Source organism: Podarcis raffonei, chromosome 1 (assembly GCF_027172205.1).
Source record: "Podarcis raffonei isolate rPodRaf1 chromosome 1, rPodRaf1.pri, whole genome shotgun sequence".
Classification (NCBI taxonomy): Eukaryota; Metazoa; Chordata; class Lepidosauria; order Squamata; family Lacertidae; genus Podarcis; species Podarcis raffonei.
The window spans coordinates 7,646,419-7,659,668 of record NC_070602.1 but is presented as its reverse complement, the minus strand read 5'-3'; the positions used below and the strand labels follow the sequence as shown (position 1 = coordinate 7,659,668).

Below are 13,250 nucleotides of genomic sequence, written 5' to 3'. Positions count from 1 at the left end.
TTCCTCTTCCATTCCAGCCCCTCAAAAAGATCTCCAGATGCACGAATTGCTGGATTTCCAACTACTCTGTGGTTTTCTGCGATGCTTTTAAGCTCCATGTGGTGCAAAATTAAGTATGGTGGTTGCAAGCTGCCTGGTACAAGCAGAGTTTGGTCTTGCTGTGCAAATCCTGTGGATTTGGTTGCACAATACCTTTTGTCAAAGTCTCCTTGGCCTCTAATTTCCTTGTTCCCGCCTCAGCCTTAGCAGCAGTTTACACGGAGCGGCAGGCTTTTACAATAAGAGGGAAGCTATACAAAGAAGATTTGAGGTGAAACTCCAAAGAAGCAGGACAGAAATCAATAGGAGCATTGCCACCGGCTGCTATAAATGAGGGCTGATTGTTTCTTTAGAAGTAATTTTCATGTTAGTGAATTAAACATTTATCAAATCAGCTTACTAAGAAAAATTTCCAGCGGGTAACAATGGTGACTCTTAAAAAATAAATATCACATTTTCTCCCCTGCAAAGTGAGAAGCTATTGGAAAACCCACCTGACTGACACCAGTAACATCGATGAAGTCGGCACCAGGAAGTTTCAGTTCTTCGTCCTGGGACAGACTGCTTTCTGCAGTAGCCTAAAAAAATACAGATTAAGTGAACCTTGAGATTTAGTAGAGGAAAAGAATGCAAAAAGCCACAACGACCTTCTTGCGACACTGAAAGAGAGCAGGAAAGTAGAGTGGGGAGGCTTGTATCTTGGCACCAGTCACCATCCACCCACCCACCAATATAAATATGAATGGGTGCAAGAGGAGAGGTGCATTTGGAGTCACCACCGGGGTGGGAGACAAGCCTGCTTTCCCCAGCACTGGAGACCCCAACCACTAAGAATCAAGCCTTTCTTGGTCATGCAGGATTGAATGTTGGAACAAGAGATGGCAATCAAGTTTGCATCCTGCCCTTCCTCTATAGAGTTCTCCCATCCCAACAGCCAATGGGACTTAATATTGACTTTAGAGACTTCCAATCAAGCCTTCATCAAAGTATGTTCTGAGGGACTGGCAGTGAGAGGAGTGTCGGCATATAAAAAAGAACCAAATGACAAAGTGCCTTGCATAGGTGCCCACAAAATATAAACCAAGTTCTTCAAGTTTAGCCAGCTACAAAATTTACTGTGCTATCCTTCAAATTTAGCCAGTTACAACATTTACTGTGCTATCCTTATTCCTGGTTTCTCAGCTTCCAAGCAAAGCAGCCGTGTGAGGAACTGTCTTGGGGCAGTGCTCGCTTCGCAAGAAATTTGCCGCATGTGAAGCGGCCATTCGATGCTAAATGTTCTCAACAGCAGCCATTCCAGACCTGTTTCCTGTGATAATAAACTGGTATATTTATGTATCAGAAACTAGCAAGGGTGAATTCAAATACCTGTATCACCTCCTTTGGAAAGGAAATCTGGTTGACGCTGGTGCTGTCGCTTGAAATACTGTCAATGTCAACATTAGGCAGCACCTGGAAAGTAAAAGCCCACAGATTCAATGTAGTTTCCCATCTTCTGAAGTATCAGGAGGACATGAACCAAGCTTCCGATGCAGTCTTTGTCCTCTCTATGCCATGAAATGCTCAGCCTGTGGCATTCACCTGATTTATTATTTACTCAGTTTCTGGACTGCCCTTCATCAGATTCTGGGGAAACCCAGCCAGATGGGCAGGGTATAAATAATAAAAAAATAATTATCACCATCATCATCATCATTACTGCTTTAACCTATTTTTTTAAAGAAAAGGATGGAGCCAAACTACTGGGTGTGTGGAAGTAGTACATATTCCAATATTCTTATTTAAGTTGCTGACCCCCTAGCACAAGGCTGGGGAACCTGAGCTCCCCCCCTTTGTTGCGGGACTTCCAACTCTCATCAGTCCCAACCAACCACCATGGTGAATGGTGGGGAAAGATGGGAACTGTGTAGCCTATGCCTGCTGTACCAGTTTCAGTTTGCAGTCATGAGGACTAGAGCCTTCGAGTTGCAAACTGGATTGTCAGGAAACCAACAAGCTCCCAGCAGTTACTTTAAAAGGTGCACCTGAGGTTCTGCTTGGCCCTTTGAACCTCATAAGCCGCTGACTTTTAAGCTCTGATTTAAACAAAAACCCACAATCTATACAAACACACATTTTTCTGACCACGAAATAAAACAGATCTCAATGCTGAAGTAACCAGACACAGAAGATGGAGGAGGATCAGGGTTAAATTCATAAAGGCAGCTCTTGCCCTTCTTGTTCCATACCTGGACAGTCAGTTTGGGAGGGTCTTTTTTCTCCGATTTCATCTCTATTATGCCAATGTTGGGCTTCTTTGCCTTTGGCTGTGGTTTCAGGGGAGCAGGAGGAACAGAGGATGTCACAGTAAGAGGGTGAAATTCGCCTATGCTTATTCCTGTAGGCTGAGAAGAGATGCTGTTGATTTGTTTTTGACCTAATGTAAGTGCAAAACAAAAGGAAGGAGAGAACCACCTTTAACAAATCCTGAGCCAGGACGCAAATTATAAACAAAAGAGAAAACTGAACATGTGTAATGATCTATAAATCCAGCCAGCCAGACATAGACATCCAAATACACACCCTTCTAGTAACTGCAATGCTGTATTTCATACCAGACCAACAGTAAACTGCCTGTAACACCTACCCAACCTGTTACTTTCCTCATTTCTGTCATAAAGATCACACACACATATGCATGTAGCCTTGGAAAAAATGTGTGAAGTTTTACGGGCCGCCTGCTCATTTACTACAGAGCCAAGCTCAATATCCTTGTATTTATTTGCAAAGCCCTGAACCACGATCTGAACCCTTATGTTCCAGCTTGATCTCTTATATCATCTGTAGGAGCACTGCGGTCATCCCCAGTTGGTGGGGCTCACTTAACACTGACACAAAAACGAGACAGTAGCGTTGTCAGCCCTGTCCTGTGAAATGCCTTGCCAACAGAGATTTGGCAGGCACTTTCTGTCTTAACCTTTCAACATTTGCTGAAAACATTTCTGTGCTGCCAGACATTTCCTGTAACAGTTAGATGATGATATGTAATCTTAAATATTCATGTGGTTTTTATTGTGTACTATATGTATGTAATTACTATAAACTGCTTTGGTTTTTTAAAAATGAAGTTTCAGAATACAGTGGACCCTTGAGTTACGTTACCTTCGGGTAACGTAACTTTTGGGTTGCGAACGCGGCAAACCCGGAAGTGTATACTTCCAGGTTTTGCCGTGCATGCATGTGCAGAAGTGCTCCATTGCGCTGCGCATGCAGAAGCGGTGCCTCTAGATGTGGACTTTTCGGGGTACGTACGGACCGTTGGAACAAATTAAGTTCATATCCGGAGGGTCCACTGTACAACCATTTTTTATAAATAAAAATATAGGCACAGGATGTGGGGGGAAGCATACAAAAGGAATCAGAGACTCCCTCTCTCAGACCACTGCATATACAGTCATACCTCTTGTTACGTTCAGTTCAGGTTACGTCTTTTCAGGTTGCGTCCCATGGCAACCCGGAAGTACCGGAAAGGGTTACTTCCAGGTTTCGCCACTTGCTCATGCGCAGACGCTCAAAATGACGTCACATGCATGCGCAGAAGCGGCGAATCGCCACCCGCACAGTCGCAGGTTGCGTTCTGCTCATGTTGTGAATGGGGCTCCGGAACGGATCCTGTTCGCAACCAGAGGTACCAGTGTAGAATCGTAGAATTGTAGAGTTGGAAGGGATCTAACCTCCTGCAATGCAGGAATATGCAGCTCTCCCATATGGGGGATCAAACCTGCAACCTTTGCATTGTCAGCACCACACTCTAAGCAACTGAGCTATCCAAGCATGCCTATACACTAGGAAAAAGGGTGAACCAGCTATAGTTTGACTTTAGAACCTAAGAAGAGCCCTGCAGGATCAGACTGAAGGCTCATTTCCCTGAGCAACTTTGTGGGAAGCCAAAAATCAGGACCTGAGCGCAACAGCACTCTCTCACCCATGCTGCCCTGCAACTGTCTCTGAACCCTGGAGGTACTAAATAACATCCTGGTACTGCGCCTTAAGCGTGATTTACCGAACCAAGCATGTTCAGGACTGGGTCTACTATTCTTTCACAAACAGTTTAACAGGCTTCAAACCTGCTGCAGTTTTCCTAGACCTGATTTCTCCTAAAAGCACGAGCCTGAATATCAAACTTCCCCACTGTTTTGTGAGAATTTCTTTACTACAGTGACATCTAGGGATGGTAAAAATAACTACAGTGAAAATAATAAAAGTTACATAGGGGGCGGGGACTCCATATCTGTATGTACACACATCCCAGTGAAACAGCCTCAAATGAAGGTAACAAGTTCATATATACCCTGATGAAATCTGAATTGGAAGCAACTGACCAGGGAAGAGATCTTAAGATTAAGATGGAAAGTTTGGCGATAACATCTGTTTTTACAGCATTTCGCCGCCCCCCACAAAAGGTGGTGGGGAGGAAAAATCCATGATAGAAATTATGAGGAAAAGGAGTTGAAAATAGCAATAGTACTGTAATAGCCTCAGACAAACCTATGATGCAGTTACATTTGGAATATGGTCTCTGCATCTCAAAAAAAGAGAGAGAAGACACTGGAGTTGAAAAGGGTGCAGAAAGAGTTTAACCAAAATTATCAGAGTGATGGAGCAAGACTCCTAACTAGGAATGGCTGCAACAGTCTTCACCAAAGCTGGTGCTTTGGGCTACAACTCCCATCAGCCCCACTCCCCATGGCCATGCTTGTGGAAGCTGGCGAGAGCTGTACAGTGGATGCTCGGGTTGCAAACGTGATCCGTGCGGGATGCATGTTTGCAACCCGCAGCGTTCGCAACCTGCAGCGGCGTGTCTGAACACGCACAGGTTGCAATTCGATGCTTCTGCGCATGCACGGCCGCTGAAACACGGAAGTAACCCGTTCCAGTACTTCTGGGTTTTGGTGGTCCGCAATCTGAAGCGGCTGTAACCCGAGGTATGACTGTAGTCTGAAACATCTGGAAGGCATCGGCTTGGGGGAGGCTAAGATACAAGATCTGGAGTAAAAAGAACCCACTGATGCATCATAACCAAGTAATCATATGCAGAACACACACGCAAATGACTGGCCTCTTTAATTTACGAAAAGGGTGAGGAAGGCAACATACTATGAACAGCATAAGGGAAAAAATGTTTTCTGTCTCCTATTAATGCTAGAATGTGGGGTGCTCTGGTGAAGCCCAAAAGCAGGAGATTCAGGAAAGACTGAAGGAAGTGCCTCTGTGCAACACACATCTCTCTCTCTCTCTCTCTCTCTCTCACACACACACACACACGTATAGAATTCATAGGTGGCAGAACTAAAATGGGATTAGACAAGTTCATGGCAGAGAAAGCCATCAATGGCTTTTGATATGGTATCAGGACCAGTATCAGCTGCTGGAGAAACAGCAAGGGAGGGCTACTCCCTTTTGTCCTGCTTATGGGCTTCCAAGGGGCATCTGACTGGCTGCCATGGGAAACGGGATGCTTCACTCAATAGGCTTTCATCTGATAAATTCAGAAGAGCAGCAGCCCTGCTGTACTTTTACCTAGCCTAACCATTTACTAAGAAAGGGTTCCGATTCCTTGGAGTTCATTTTTCTAATAGATCCTCTGCACCTCTCACTTGCAGTATTTTTTTCCTCATTAGGATAATCAGACACACACATGAATACATTCTGGGGCTAAGAATATAATTAGGGACATAAAGCCTCCCCCAAATCATGAGCTGCCTTGCTCCTGCATCCAGAAAAATCCCATGTGAACCTCTACACGGACAAACGAGGAAGAACAATTTGGGGTGTGGCAGCAGACTTTTTTCCCTGAGTGAAGGTGGCTCATGTAAGTTGAGCCTCTCTTTTTTCTTTTCCATACCTAATGGAATAGCCATTGGGATGAGATGCCCTTCAAGAGCACCTGAGAGTTCGGAGGTCTCTCTGGTGGGGCTGAAGAGATACTGGAGCTCCTGGTGAGAAACAGATCCCGGAGGTGGCTTCCTAGGACTGCTGCGCATGTAGGGACCAGTCTGCGTCCTTGCCGATTTCACTTTCGTACCTGGAAAGAACGTCAGATAAATCGCGAGTCTCCGGCAGCTCAGTGCAAGAGCATCTGGTGCCAGCTTCAGTCCTGGGCATCTTCAGGGAGGAAGAGAAAAATCTCCTGCCGGAAATCCCGGACAGCCACTGCCATTCAGTGTAGAAATGGTCTGACTTGCTATAAGACAAGTTATTTATTTACAGCATTTATACCTCACCCTTGAGTCAAACAGTCTCTTAGAGCAGCTTACAAAAATTAACTCTAAACTCAATGCATCTTTCTCTTTGTTCGCTTAAAGAAGGTAGATTTCCAGGGAGGTGCCAAGTAATTTTTTTTTTCCTGAAAAGGAGGTGCTAGGCCAATTAAGTTTGGGAACCTCTGCCTTAAGCAAGCTTCAGAGGTCTAAAGCATGGAACCTAAAAACATAATTTCTCTGGTTGTCACACTGTGGTTTTCTTTACATCTGAGCTTAAAGCATGGAGGGCTGTCAGCTTCCCATTCATCCAGCTGTGGGGGGGGGGAGCATGCACAGGGCACAAGCACCACTGGCCCCTGGGCTCAGACCCTACATGTTAGGAACTGGTTCAGTGCCATGACCTGCCTAAGTGGAGCTGTCCTTTCATGGAACCAAAGGAAGCTTGCTCTTCTGAAATTCTGGGAGAATGGATGCCTCAACCGCGTCTCTCAATCCCATAAACATCCTCAAAATGGAGAGCAGGGCCCACGCTAATGAGCCCCACCAACCTGCCGCTTACCCCAAGCAATGCCAATGAAACTGCCTTAAAGAATTCTTACAAGATCAAGGAGAAATAATGTTTAAATAGGAAATGAAGGCAGACCCTTTGAAACATTGGTTTTTAGGGTGCGGGTGGAGAAGGCGTTTTACCTACCCTTAACACTCTCTATCAGTTTAGGTCTTGGTGGCTTTGATTTGGGAGAAGGCGAGTTGAACCTCAGGTACGGGGATTTCTTAAGTGTGCTCCTGTGACCCTGGTAAATCGGCCGGCCGTATATCTGAGAGAGATAATCTTCATTTCGTGCCCCCGTCCATCTTTTCGGAGGCCCCTGCAAAAAACCAGAAAATGACTCTGAAACTTTTTAATAAAAAAGGCAACATGCTGGCGTAGAGAGAGAGAGAGAGAGTAGGATGTGGATGGCAGAGGTATGGGCTGAAATACCTGATGGGATGGCCTTGGTCAACTTACTCTCTCAACCTAACCACCTCTCAGTGCTGTTGCTAGAATAAAACGGGATTAACTATTTCAAGCATTTTGGAAAAAAGGTGGGGTGCAAACGTAGGATACAATTACTGCTATTTATTTGTGAAGCACCGTTGGCAGACATGGTGCTTGAGCAAAAGGGCACCAGCAAATGATACAAGCGACGCCGCATTTGTTTATAGGGATTTACACCTAGATCTTCAACAAAGCTCTCAGGGTAGCTTACACCACCAGTGGCTTTGTACTTGGCGTTGCTTGGGAATTCAAAAAAACAAAAAACCCTACATGGAGATGGCGGAACTGACTTGCAGAATCCGTGACCAGGGAGAAGAATTGATGGAAGAGGACTGGAAAAAGTTCAAGAACTATCTACAAAAATATTGTAAAATGTTTGAGTGTTAAAATGATGTGGGATGTGAAGGTAACATGGCATTTGGGATATGGTTAAAAGAGCTATGAAAAGAAGAATTTTAAAAAAAGAGAAGGGGGTATGACTAGAATAATATTATGTCAAAGTATATAAGGTGGAGTAAAGGATCAAGATAAGGGAAATTAGAGACATAATAAGTTGAAATATATAATTATAAACGAGGTTGGAAAAAGGGTTAGAATTTGCTGAAATTGACGGAATAAAGAGGAACACAAAAAAGGGAGATGAGAGGAGGTCAGGAAAGAGGGATATGGAATGTTGAAATTTAAAAGTGGAATTTTTTTTTTCTTTCATTCTTGTTAAGTGTGTATTTTTTGTCTGTTGTTATTGTTTTGTTATATGTGGTGTGATTTTTGGTTTTTTATGTTTTTAAAACTTTAATAAACATTTATTTTAAAAAAACAAAAAAACAAAAAACCACCAGTGCATTTCTGAAATCGATGATTAAAATCAGTGCAGTTTCAAAAGGTTCAGCCTGCCTCCTTGATCCAAAAAGGAACCATCATGCAAATTTGGTTACAACAACTTAAGAGGTATCCAAGTGCATAACCAAAAAAGAAAAGCTCGGCTATATGAGAATCCAGACCTGGAGAATGTGTTCCTCTACCCAAGGTCCCTGACATCAGTTGCCCTGAGCTACGGCAGGGAAAATATACTATTTATTTATTTTTTAGAGAGGGAGGAGAGCATAATTTCTAGCATTTATACTATGGTTGGTCCAAACCTCGGTCCATGGAGGTTGCTGGGCATAGCTAAGAATCCCTGACTGTTCCCAAACTCTGCAGTCTCACCTTATCTGCTAGCACTGGAGTGGGCTTTGCTGCAGGCAAATGCCTTTTAGCTGGGATTCCCGTGGGGTACTGAGATTTTGCATGTGTTTCTCTGCTGGCTTTCATTGTCTTGACAGCCCGTTGTGCCTCCAGGACATCATTCCTTGCCATTTCATCCTAAAGGCAAAATGTAAAAGCAGCTGGTAAGGTTAGAGGACAGCAAGGGAGCAGCTTTCGACCAAAATCACTAATGGACTCTTTCAACTATCTGGCCTTCTGTTTTGAAACGACATGCACTTTCTCTTTTGTATAATTTTTCCTTCAATATAGCTTTTAAAAAATGAAGACTTAAGTATCAATAGGTGGGTCTTAAAAGCCATACCTGGATTTCCATGCTGATTGTCTTAATCCACTCATCTACAGACTTTCTGATTCGTATCTCTTCTAGGACATCTCTAGATGAGAGAAGAAAGTGATCTAATTTAGGATGGGTTTGTTTGTTTTTACTTGCATCTAGTGAACAAAACTAAAAACTTTGAAACTACCAAGCTTGCCTAATACAGTATTTGCTGCTGGCATTTAGGTATATCAACACAGGATTAAAAACAACTGCCACAGAGCTCTACCTGTCTGCTGTCAACTCATCAATGAAGGCGTGCAGAGCATTCCCATCCTTGGCACGGATAATGGCTTCCAGGTTTTCTTCAAGGAGCTTCTTGTTCTTGCGGACTGCTCTCAGGATCTTTTCAGCATCCCTCAGTATGGATTTGGAAGCCATGGTTGACTGAAGAATGGCTGACTTCGAAAGCTCCTGGAGTTCTGGAAGGCTTGGGGCAACAGGGTATTTTTGCTAAAATCCAAACAAAATGGGATCAGAGGTTCAAATATTCAGGACTGTCCTCAGCCAGATACCCTGATAAGGTCAGCAGCGCTTAATGGAAGCAACTGCCCTCCGTTCGACACCAGTATTGTCAACTCCAGTTAAAACCAAAACAAAGCCTAGGGTATTATTTTGGGGAGACCGGAGGGACATTGCTATGCCTGACAACAAATCCTAATTATTGGATTCTTTTGCCCCATCTTTTTGTGCCTACCAAACAGCCATGTCGTGCTTATATTTTATTCTCTTGGTAAGTATGCTGTTTTAAATTTGCATTTCATATTTGGCTTCACTTAGTAATGTTTTCTTTTGAAATGTTTAAGATTTTGTTTTTGTTAACTTTGTTTGTGTTAAATATGTATTCTGTAATTGACCTCCTTTGTAATGTTTTATTTTGAAATCCTTGAGATGGTATTTTGGTTTCTTGTTAATTGTGTTGCTTTGACTGTGTACTTTATATTTGACTTTTTTCGGAAATGTTTGATTCTGCATTGTTTTATTGATGTTTAATATGCTGTGAACCACTTTGAGATTTTTCTTAATAATATAAAACAGTTTAGAAATGTAATAATAATAATAATAATAATAATAATAATAATAATAATAATAATAATATTTTGCCTTTTCATTTATTGTCAATCTGAACACCCTGGAAAGTGGCCACAGAACCGGAAATTTTGGCTAGGCCAAATCAAGTTACTAAAATAATCGTGAGCATGGAATATAATAACTACCCACTATAAAGACAACATGGCAGAAATTTAGAAGCGGCACAAAAAGCCCTCAGCCCAGGATCAGAAAGTCTGGGGAGATGAGATCTTTGCCTGGTGCCAGGGACACAGCCCTTGTGGGTACCAGGAGAGCATTCCGCAGACAGGGCACCCCGATCATCACCCACCGCAGTTGCGGGAACCTGTAGAAGCACCTCCGATGGCGACGGCCACAGCGAACAGGCAGACTGATGTGGAGGCAGGTGATCCTTCTGTCGGGCGATGTCTCTGCAGTGCGAGGTTGCCTAAAAATTAAAAGGAGAAAGTGCGGCCCTTTGACTCCCAAGGCAAGCCACATAAGTAAATAAAACTACCGTATTTTTTGCACCATAACACTCACTTTTTTCCTCCTAGGAAGTAAGGGGAAATGTCTGTGCGTGTTATGGAGGGAATGCCTACCGGTGGCATGCCTACGGATTTTCCTCCTCTAAAAACTACGTGCGTGTTATGGTCGGGTGCGTGTTATAGAGTGAAAAATGGTACTCAGCCATGAAATACGTGTCTGCAACAGGCAAACGCTAGAGGCCATTTGTGGTAGGAGAACCCACCCACACCACCTCCAGCTTCCAAGCCCTTTTGGAGAATCTTAGTTCTCATCGTATAGGGAACTGGTACACAAGTTTCTTCAGTAGAGGTGGCGGGAGCTTCATAGCACTGCATTGCTGCCAGGCCCTAGACAAACTACAGAACAGGGACATTTAAATGCCTGTAGTTTTACTGCAGGTGCACCCAGGCTGTTGCAGTCTGGAGACAGACTGGCTAGCTTGACGCTAGTGCATGAAGCCAGATGCTGGAGCCACAGACCAGGAGTGTTGACGGCTTCAAAAACAGAATGAACTACGTGGCAATGAACGCCTGGCAGATGCAAGCATCAGGTCTGCCTTTCTAGTTGTACATGGTCCAGCCCTGCTTTTAAAACCCCACTTTTAAGGTTATGGCAGAATCAAGGCAGGCAGCTGGGCGCTATGGTTTTTAGTGATTTAATTGCTCACATGTCCTGCAGTGGAATGTTTAAAGGAGCCTTTCGCCAACCCTCCAGAAATTACGGACTACAACCTTTATCAGCCCCAGTGTCGTACGTAGATCAAAACCCCTGGGGGCCAGCAGGTTGCCGTAAGCTGGATTAGAGGTATTTGGTTTTAGGGTATTTTATTGCTCCAAGGCACTGTCTCCATAATTTAAGAACAAACAAACAAATTGACACAGAACCTTCATAATACTATTCATGTCCGACTTCCACTCCTTTGCATCCTGTAAGGCAAGCGGGGAGAAAGAATCTGTTACACTTAAGATAAAGTTCCCTACACAGATATAAAGTACAGTATACCAGAATCATGAGGCATCTTAAAGGCTAACAGATTTATTATGACATGAGCTTGTACGGACTCAAGCCCACTTTGTCAGATGCTTGACGTGAAGATGGGCTAAGCTGTTTTTGCTGCAAGAGACGAGCGCAGCAACTTGTCTGGAAAGAAAGTATGCTAGAACTCTCAGTTAAAATCTCACCAAGACTATCTGTATGGAGTACTAATATACACTTGTGTCTTCCTACTGCAGGCCAAAACATCACCACCACCTCTGTGACCCTCAAGTAACGCCCTTATTCATCATGCTAGAAGGCCTAATTTTATCATGCGTTGGGAGAGAGAAAATGTTCTCCTCTTGATTCCGTCCTTTAGGTTGCCCTCCATGCCTACCGAAGTTCAACTCGACAGGACAGCTGAACAGTTACGAAAGCATACTGTACTGCAATAAAATGTGGATCCAACTTTTAATAATTAACAATCCAGGAAAGGAGCAAAAAGAGCTCAGGGCAGGAGTGCACTCAGGCTATTCCACATTGCTCCCTCACATCAGTGCTGTATGGCTCCAAAGAACTATATAGGCTAGCAGAGTGCTGACACCAGGTGCCCCTGGCCCAAATTCAACACTACACTGTATGTGGAGTGAAACACCCAGTTTCCTCCAGAAGGCAAGCCCTCTCCCCTAAACCCCAAGTAACAAAGACTGCTTTTAAGCCAACATGCATCAGGAGTTGTAAGGCGCTCGCTTAATTACAGCCATTGCATGCTATTTGCATGATTTATTCAGCTGAGGAGAGTCTGAAAACTGGACTTCCTGGCTGCTACATTTTCATTTGCAGAAACCACCTCCGCAAGTTCAAATTTCAGGCTCCTGCTTGCAAGTATTTCAACTTCACCCACTATTAAGTTGTTAAGTTGTTGTTAAGCAGCTGGAGGAGAGGACAGAGGGTGAAGAAAGAGCTGTGAGTGGAGAAGGGCCCTCTTCCCATCCTTTGGACCCCCTGGGAAACTCAGCAAACCTGCTGCACCTGGAACTGGGTGGAGAGAGGACAGCTGAATGGGACACAGGTGTGGGCAGCCAGAAGAAGGACCGTGCATCTTGGGACTGCCCAGAACAAGAAAGTCTAGAATGAGAGACTAGGGCAATATCCACTGTTTGCAGGATCTCTTCTCATTGTGGGACTTTTGTGGGTGAGCTGAGAGTTTGTTTGGACCTGGGGTTAGAACCCGGAGGCTGGGAGGGAGGTAGTGTCAGAAGGAAAGTGAATTGATTTATGTATATTAGTAACTTTGTATTAATGTAACATTTTTACATGTGACTGTGTATTTTTTGTAGTATTTAAGCTGGCTGATGTTGCTTCAGTTTTTTGTACACTGCTTAGAGATATTTTAAAATATATTAAGCAGCATAGAAATTAACTAGTCAATCAATCAATAATTAATCAAATTATTTCAGCAACCTGGTCATATTTTGCTTTACCTGCAAGATGTCATGCATGTCCCGTTTCAGTTGCCCGAGATCGTGAAGCACAGCATCTGCTTTCTTAACTGTTCTCTCAACCGGATTGTGATCTTGAAGTGTGCTTTTAGACGCAGGAAAGGGCTCAGTCTGCTGAATGTTCGATCTGCTACTAAGAAATATTTCAAAGTTCTCATTACTCCTGCATTTCTTCTTCAAGTGCTGAATCAAGACTGAATGAAACAGCAGTTGGCCTTCACCACCTACTATTGAGAATCTGGGGAAATCCCAACCAAATTGTGGGCGTTTATGAATCAAGTTACACAACTCTG

At 43.7% G+C, this 13,250-nt stretch overlaps 1 protein-coding gene across 8 annotated transcripts in view; it reads right to left on the bottom strand.

Annotated features, from left to right (window-relative positions):
* Window positions 1-13,250, bottom strand: part of KIAA0586 (KIAA0586 ortholog) — a 71,652-nt gene that overhangs the window by 40,061 nt on the left and 18,341 nt on the right. For 3 of the 8 annotated variants that reach the window (XM_053394249.1, XM_053394160.1, XM_053394337.1), the window contains exons 11-21: window positions 12,940-13,090; window positions 11,365-11,406; window positions 10,284-10,400; window positions 9,132-9,355; window positions 8,888-8,960; window positions 8,527-8,682; window positions 6,976-7,150; window positions 5,924-6,103; window positions 2,268-2,455; window positions 1,408-1,491; window positions 534-617 (exon numbers count right to left, since the gene is read on the bottom strand). In XM_053394249.1, the coding sequence (XP_053250224.1) occupies window positions 534-617; window positions 1,408-1,491; window positions 2,268-2,455; window positions 5,924-6,103; window positions 6,976-7,150; window positions 8,527-8,682; window positions 8,888-8,960; window positions 9,132-9,355; window positions 10,284-10,400; window positions 11,365-11,406; window positions 12,940-13,090 (1,474 nt within the window). The remainder of the gene's footprint in view (window positions 1-533; window positions 618-1,407; window positions 1,492-2,267; window positions 2,456-5,923; window positions 6,104-6,975; window positions 7,151-8,526; window positions 8,683-8,887; window positions 8,961-9,131; window positions 9,356-10,283; window positions 10,401-11,364; window positions 11,407-12,939; window positions 13,091-13,250) is intronic. The other 5 variants (XM_053394758.1, XM_053394429.1, XM_053394595.1 and 2 more) reach the window with 5 other exon arrangements.